General features: G+C 42.9%; 2 protein-coding genes across 3 annotated transcripts; one reads left to right on the top strand and one right to left on the bottom strand.

Moving 5' to 3' along the window:
- prdx2 (peroxiredoxin 2) lies at window positions 1-3,927 on the top strand. Its single transcript, XM_084930460.1, has 6 exons — window positions 1-130; window positions 1,045-1,165; window positions 1,286-1,439; window positions 2,807-2,929; window positions 3,059-3,189; window positions 3,542-3,927. The coding sequence occupies exons 2-6, from the start codon at window positions 1,063-1,065 to the stop codon at window positions 3,622-3,624; spliced, it is 594 nt and encodes a 197-aa protein (XP_084786586.1). The 5' UTR covers window positions 1-130; window positions 1,045-1,062; the 3' UTR covers window positions 3,625-3,927.
- Window positions 3,928-4,922: 995 nt separating this feature from the next.
- On the bottom strand, window positions 4,923-6,937 carry LOC146384962 (transcription factor JunB-like). 2 transcript variants are annotated; one of them, XM_084930459.1, is made up of 2 exons: window positions 6,461-6,937; window positions 4,923-6,200 (listed from the first exon to the last, which is right to left on the bottom strand). In XM_084930459.1, exon 2 carries the CDS (start codon window positions 6,160-6,162, stop codon window positions 5,272-5,274), a length of 891 nt encoding a protein of 296 aa, XP_084786585.1. In that variant the 5' UTR covers window positions 6,163-6,200; window positions 6,461-6,937; the 3' UTR covers window positions 4,923-5,271. The 2 variants fall into 2 exon arrangements, with proteins under 2 accessions (XP_084786585.1, XP_084786584.1); XM_084930458.1 differs by having other exon boundaries at window positions 4,923-6,937.
- Window positions 6,938-8,048: the final 1,111 nt, after the last annotated feature.

Here is an 8,048-nt window from a genome sequence, read left to right as displayed (position 1 = left end):
TTTACTTCCGGGTGGCTTCAGCCGTCTCTGCGTACTTATCGCACGCTCGCTTTTCCACTTTGACTCCTCTATTCTCTTGCAGCCTGCAGACTTCTGCTTTCAACTTCTTTCGCGCTTTACCTCAAGACAGGTGAGTAGGATGTTTATGGGATTCGTCAGAAGTTTACAGCGTGTCTGTAAACTCGACTTTGTATTTCCTCTGAAACAAACCGAAACTAAAGAAAGCAGTTTCGTACGTAAAGCTAACATTAAGCTAGCCTGTCAGGCGGGTGAGCGGCTGGCTCCTTCATGAAGTGTTTGGCCATGGTGTCTTTCTTTGTCCCTGTGCTGCAGCTTGCAGGATGCACTACTCACTTCCTCTCCGCTCTGTTCTACTACAGCTTTTTCTGTTTCATTTCGAAAACGAAATTTAAACATTAAAAGCTTAACTTTTATGACTGAACTTTGACCCATTACGTGCATTTATCTCTTTAAAACCAAGCACAGTTCCTTGACGATTGTTAGCGTTTCTTCGTATAAATTGTGACGAGGGAGAAATAATCCAGATTTATTCATACATCACTGAAAAGCATAGGCCTTTGGATTAATACCGACTGCTATTTATTTAGTACAGCGTATCTTATTTGCAAGTTTATCGTTTATTTGCACATTAATTTTGCATAATAACTATCCAAAGTAGCTGACCGCGCAATAATCCTCGGAAATCGTCTGTATAGGCACAGCGAGAACCCTGCCGTTGGTTTGTGCGTATCATGGTTATGTAACCTTGCTAATAGGCCATTGTTCCCTGCAGGCTGAACATGACTTGCATGTGACACTATGGGTCTGCTTAAGTTACCAAGTCTTTGAACCTCTGGGCCTCCTAAGAGCTGTAAAACCTGGCTCATGGATTGAACCTCACCGCATTTATTTTTCTTTTTCCAGTCTAAATCTCATATTTTTTGTTTATCAGAGCTCTATCTCAGGCACCACCCAGCTGAATTTATCTGTGGTGGTCTGCAAGCATTAGTTTTCTGGTAACTGTTTGTGCTGTTTCTCTTTCAGTCATTTGTCTCAAACACCATGTCTGCTGGAAACGCTAAGATTGGCTTCCCTGCCCCAAACTTCAAAGCCACAGCCGTAGTTGATGGACAGTTCAAGGACATCCAGCTGTCGGACTACAAAGGTTTGTAGCTACATCTGTTCTAATTGGCTCATTCTGGCTTTTATAAGCCTATACACTAACAGCTTATTCGACTAGAATTAATACTTAACATTGTTTTTATTTCCTCCTGTTGTGCTGCAGGGAAATATGTAGTTTTCTTTTTCTACCCCCTGGATTTCACATTTGTGTGCCCCACTGAAATTGTGGCCTTCAGCGACAGGGTAGAGGAGTTCCGCAACATCGGCTGTGAGGTTATTGGCTGCTCCGTGGACTCTCACTTCTCTCACTTGGCATGGTAAGAACTCACGGATAATGAAACATAATGAGCATTTGTGGGAATTTGACTACTTCCTGAGCTCTTTACCAATAATAACATCCACACTGCTCACATGTTAGCAGGTGGATTAAGCAGAACTTCAACAAAAGGCTTTTTACCTGTATTACAGTGATTATCTTCGCAGGTGAACTGTATTGCTGACTCTTGTAATTTTATACTAACTGGGAAGAGGTGACCTTAGTGAATCTTCACATGTGCATTTGAAAAAAACAACAAAAACTTTGGAAAATCTACTTAACAAAACAGTTAAGTGAAAGCTGTTCTGTGCACTTGACTGTCTTGCTGTTTTTATAGCAAGGCCGTCTTAGGCTGAACTTATCAGACGTTTATACAAGGTCCATCAAACTGTCCTCGGTTGGCCGTTTCTGTTTAGACAGTTAAGGGTGAAGGATTTTGGCTGCTGTGAAGGAGTGCCCAGCCCAGTTTATCTGCAACGTGTTGATAAGGGCAGCATACAGCAGCTTCTAGAAGGCATAAGAAGACATGCGGCATTACACAACCTGCACAGGTCTTCATTTGGAATGTTGTGTTAAAGTTTAAATGCATTATATTTGATTAGGAAGATCAGTCAGTATGTTTCCTCACTCACCTGATCAGATTCATTACTTTAAATATATTATATACACTTATTTTAGTGTTTTGTTTTTTCAATGAGAAGAGATTGAATAAGCTGTAAAACCTCCATTCATCAATCTGAAGCAAAATGAGTTGATATTATAACCATCAATCAAAACTTTAGGTGATATTGAATTTAAACCCAACCTGACTCCTCACCGTCATCTTTGCGTGCCCTATTAGGCCCTGTGCTACTCTGTTTGACTGGCTAGGTAAGGTTAGAAAGATATTTCAGGGTCAAAGCTAACCAGTAGCAGAGGAAAGTGGTATCTTCGCTGAAGATGGTTTAGTTAACCTCAGAGTGTTGAATCTCACAACGGGCAGCAGAGACCAGAAGTGAGACACCTGTAAACTACATAAAACTGCAGTATGAGGAGAGTTTTCCCCACATTATTATTTTGCTACTTGGTGTTTGTCAGACTGTCTTTTAAAGCATTGTGGAGAACCTCTGAATGCAGTGTGTCCTCATAAAGTTGAACAACTGATATGTTATCCTCTCAGACACCACCTGTATCTTATCTCATCTCTAACGGCGTGTTAAATGACTCTCCCATTTCAGAGAACTACAAGGTCGAAGGGGTGGCGGGGCAAACGCAAGGTTTATCAACCAGGAGACCTTCCCTGTGGACATTACGTATTTTGTACTTGTTTATAATAAAACAAATAAAATAAAAATGTTTGTTTGTTTGTTTTTTCTTCTCTCTCTTCAGGGTCAACACACCAAGAAAACAGGGAGGTCTGGGTAACATGAAAATCCCCCTGGTATCGGACCTCAGCAAGTCAATCTCCAAAGAGTATGGTGTGCTGAAGGAAGATGAGGGCATCTCATTCAGGTCAGTTAAATGCCCTTTTAATATAAAATTATTTTAATAAAAACCCACTGGTTATTGTTAAAAAGCAGCTTGGTCTACTGATACTTTAAAGTATTTGTAAAAACTGCAACATCATCTTGTGAATTTCAGGGGTCTCTTTGTGATTGACGACAAGGGCGTCTTGAGGCAGATCACCATTAACGACTTGCCTGTGGGTCGTTCTGTGGACGAGACTCTGCGCCTGGTTCAAGCCTTCAAGCACACAGACAAATTTGGAGAGGGTGAGTAAACTGCCGTACCTTCCCTCAGTTCATCCGTGTTTACTCAGCATACACTGGTGCTCAGGTTTAGTGGTATAACTTATTAATCATGCATTTGTCATAAAAATAACCCAAATACATGTCATTAATTTTATCTGTAACTTCAGATGCTCTAAACTGCACATCACACACTTAAAATGGAAATAGTTGATTGGTAAAATTAACTGTGTAGCTGTGGCTAGATTTGGCGGTTTAGTCCTTCCTGTGTTTCCCAACCAGTCACATATGTACTTTGTCCTTTAGATTATACCAAGTTCGGTGTGTATAAATGTCAGCTTAAAGTAAACTTTGTCCCTCCTGCCACTTCACGCAGTGTGTCCTGCTGGCTGGAAACCCGGGAGTGACACGATCGTCCCTGACGTCGAGAAGAGCAAAGCATTCTTCTCCAAGCAGTAAATGTGAACGTGTCCTACCCAGCTGTTTTCCTCAACATAGCACTTGAACTCAGATGAGAGGGATGCCTATAAAGCAGTATCATCACGTCCAGACTAACCTGTTAAAACACACCTCAGCTTCTTGTAGGGGGAAGGAAATGTTTTTTTTTTTCATGTCCATTGTACAAACTTTTGGGTAACCTCATCGTCTTGATCACTGAAAGTATAGTTTTGTTGTTCCTTTTTCAAAGAAAGCACTGAAATTTGTTTCCTGGCTGTTGATAATAATTTGCTACCATCTTTATTAAAACATGGAGGAAAGTTATGATCAAGTGTGTGTGTGGCTTATTTTGGGTTTTTTTTTGTTTGTTTTAAATCAAAATGTGAGTGCTTGTCCACTTGCAACCACTAGGTGGCGGCAGAACTCTTCTAAAGCTACTCTTGGCTCTTTTTCTTGGTGACTGAGAACTTAAAGTTCTTGGAATAAACCTTTTATTTGTGTTTTTTATTGTGGTGTATCATTCTTGGCTCCTGTACCTGGCAGAAGATCTGAGTGCGTCACGAAGCTGCCAAGAGTTTGTTAATATTGGAGTTGCTGTGTTTGACTCAGCACAACAGCCTGTTATTGCCAAATGGTACTGAAGCACACCCGTCCTAACCACAACCTGCATTTCACAGTTCCACAAACATTTTTGATATCTCACTGTTTAATATTTCCGATTTCCTGATAACATTTGTCTTATTTACTAATTCAGAGAACAACGCTCCAGTACACAATCCTGCTTGTTTTACCAAATGTTCTCGGCTTACTGGAACATTTTCTCAGTTTTACGCGAGCCGATTCTTGTAACTCAAACTAGCTCTCAGTAATCAGTCTAACATGTTTATCTGGAACTTTTTTTTTTTAACCATTTTTCCTCACCTAGTGTTCTCACGGCTTGTTTTGGGAAAATGAAAGCAGAATGGGGAAACTCCCTTAACGCGAATAAACCACTCATTGACAAACCTTTTCAATTACACACACACACTGTGGTGTAAAGGGGAGCGCGCAGCCCTTCTGACGGGCAATGTGGGAGGGAGTTCCCGGAAACCTATCGTGATGTGACGTTTAACAGCAACATGCACCATATATGGACTGACGCTTGTGCGTCAGTAAGGAAAAATCCTACGCTGGGACGTCTCCAACGTCAACCAACTTCTGGTGTTGTAAACTTCACTGCTGATCAGAGACAGCGGTGTGGTTTAATGTTCACGAGAAATACAATAATTTTTGAAGTGGCACTTAAAAAAAATACACGACCTCAAAAACAAAGCAACACATTTCTTAATTTCATAATGTCATTTACTTAAATATTTACTATACAGGTAGAAAAAACAAAAAACAACAAGAATGGTCCATGAGGGTAACTCTAACACAAATAACTTACATAAAAAGCATCACAAATAGCAATTAAAGAAAATGTAAACAGGAAACGCCAAGACGACACTTTCAAAAACGTATTCAAAAATGCCCTAAGTGTTTTAGTCTTGTATTATTTCTGTGTATGGGTGATGTTTCTTTAGATGGCAGAAATCACAATAATCCAGTTTTCATACTAAAAACGTATAAAGACCAGGTTGGGTTGTCAGTCCAGGTACTGTCCAGTGTTTTAATAAGTGCATTATTTCTTCAATAAGACTTTACTTTGGGTGCTAGCATGAGCTGGCAGCCACTGCTCACATGCGTCATGACTTTCTGTTTGAGTTGGGCCACCTGTTCCCGCAGTAGAGAAGCCGTGCTTGACAGTCCAGCGTTGTCATTTTTCAACACTTTAACCTTGTCTTCGAGACGGGCGATGCGCTCCAATTTGCGCCTCCGACACTTTGAGGCTGCGAGCCGGTTCCTCAGCCGCTTGCGCTCCGCTTTTATCCGCTCCTGATTCTCCATGTCGACAGGGGACATGGGCGGAGAGCTGTTGTCGCTGCTCTGCATGTCGGGGACTGTCTGGGGCTCCTCTTTCATCCCTCCGAACCGCTGAGGGTGGATGCCGGCCCCGGCCAGTGAGTGCTGGAAGTGGTGTGATCCGTGCGCAACGGCTTGAGGATGCTGGTGGTACTGGTGATGAGGCAGGTAGCTGATGGTGGTGGAGGGATAGCTGGCAGCAGAGGTCAGGCTGGGGTTCGTGGTGCAGCTGCTCAGGGTTGTATACTCAAGCGGCTCCGGTTGCATGGAGGAGCCGAACACCGAGGCTGGAGCCGAGCAGGCAACCCCGCCTGTGCCGATGGACACGTTTGGAGGAGCCATCTGGTTCATCTTGTGTAGGTCGTCCAACGCTTTAACAAAACCTTCGGCAAAGCCCTCCTGCTCCTCCGTGATCCCGCGGTTGTACAGGTACTGAGCAGGTGTCGGCGTAGTGATGACCCCGTTGCTGCTCTGGACGATCAGTCGCTCTAATTCAGGAGAGGCGAGCTTCAGAGAGCCCACTTCTGCCGTCCCCGCTGGATAGAAATCACTGTCGGCGCGCAGGTGCTGTGACTTGAAGTTTGAGTTCCGATATGTATCGGAGAAGTTCAAGTTCATATTCTGCTTAAGCAGCTTGTAGTCCTGCAGGGCTGCGCCTGGATGGCCATAAGCAGAGAGAAACGAGTCGTCATAAAAAGGCTGTTCCATTATTGTGGACATATTTCAAATCAGACAGTCAAATACAAGAGTGCGCTGCAAAAGATGTTGCTCGGACACCGAGGCTTCAGTGTCCCAAAATGAGTCAATCTCCAGCACAAAAGTCCCGCTGTATTACTATACTGAAGACCAAAGCTATCAAAACAGAGCAAAACTTCCAAATAGTGGAACTGTACTGTACCAAGTCGTCGATTTGTACCTTTAGTTGGAATCAAAGCGGAGTCCAGTGACTAACTCAGATGTTTTCATTCCACTCGTGAGAAGGAGAGTCTGTTCTTCTACAAGTGTGCGCTCCACTTGTGTTTCCTTGTTAATGACAGGCGGCTGACGCGCTCTGCTGTATTTATATAAGCCCTCCAGAAGACGCTCTGATTGGCTGTTTCTGTGTTGTCTCCGTCTGAACTTGACTTGACGCAGCTTCCAGGAAAAATGGACTGTAAACACGACAAGACGTATTCGGCGCGGGGGAAACTGAGTCCAGGTAAGCATAAACACATAAAATAGGCTCCCTCAAGTATTCACACTCATAGTCATTTTTAACAAGTCACTTGAAATGTTACCAACAGCCCAAAAGCGACTCAAAGCCAACCACAAACGGCAACGAGCGCTTTCCAGCTCTGTTCGGACACCTAAACCGCTGCCACTTTGCCTTTCATCCTTAACAGTAATCCCACCAGTGAAGATATATAATCTGGTGCTGAGTCATGTGCTACAAACTGATATCAGCCAGTCCATATTTGGCTATCCTGGCGCACCGGTTCCTCAATGACAGGAGCAGGAAGCCAATCCCATCCTGGCGCACTTCCAGCTCCATCTCTGCGGGATGTGGGAGGAGAAGGGGGAGGAGGTTCGTCGCTGCCCCGCTTTACCCCGCAGGCAGGGAGAGGATGGGTAACTCTTGGGCGAGATGTCTTCAAAAACGCACGAAGCCTAACGGGTGTCTGGCAAGGGAGGACATGTTCGGTGAATCAGAGCAAACTATTTGTGCATTTAAAAAAGCAAAAAAATGTAATAAACAACCTTTAAGGCTTACACTCATAAGATTGAGGGAGATAATAGTCAGCCAACTTGAATTCAGTGCTCAGTACTTTGAATTTACCATGTTTACTTGCTCATATGTTATTTATGTTTAATTAACAGTGTAAGTGTAGCCTTCTGAACCTACTGTGTTCCTATGGCAGCATAAAAACATGACACAACCTCTCAGGTATTTCAGTCTAAAGACACGTCACGTGCCCCCAACACCTGTTTGATAGAAAGACGTCTTTGTCTCCCCCGTATGGTAATGACTTCTGAATCACGACCCAGAAGGCCATGCGCACACGCACATCCATATTTTTTCTTCAGTTTTTTCTGTCTTCTGCTTACACTTGTCCTTAGGTCACATTCTGTTTTGATCATGAGTGTACATGTGTTTCCGTTATGGCGGAACCAGAAGAAGTCTAGCTGCATTCTTTAATCGTTTGAAACTTTTTTTTCGGTATCTTGTATAATATTAGAGACTTCTGCCAGGCTGCGCCATGTGAGTAAGGAAAATGTGGCTGATAGCTGGGTAATTGCAGGTCTTTTGGATGGCAATTTGAGCAATTTTGTCTGCATTTGTGGTTTCAAAGAATTACTTCAGCATTTTAGTGCTGTAATTTGATCACAAAAGGCAGATTAAATAAGAAAACTCAATGTAGAAAGCACAGAAAACACAAGGTGAGATATTTTGACTTTTATTTCCAAGAATGGAATTATTGGAAACGAAATTCACAGAACTCCATAAATCTGAACAACTCTACTTC

The sequence above is a fragment of the Perissodus microlepis genome, chromosome 6 (assembly GCF_051167445.1).
Source record: "Perissodus microlepis isolate ML-2025 ecotype Zambia chromosome 6, ASM5116744v1, whole genome shotgun sequence".
NCBI classification, from domain to species: domain Eukaryota; kingdom Metazoa; phylum Chordata; class Actinopteri; order Cichliformes; family Cichlidae; genus Perissodus; species Perissodus microlepis.
Note: the sequence above shows the minus strand (reverse complement) of the source record. Positions and strands in the feature narration are given on the sequence as shown.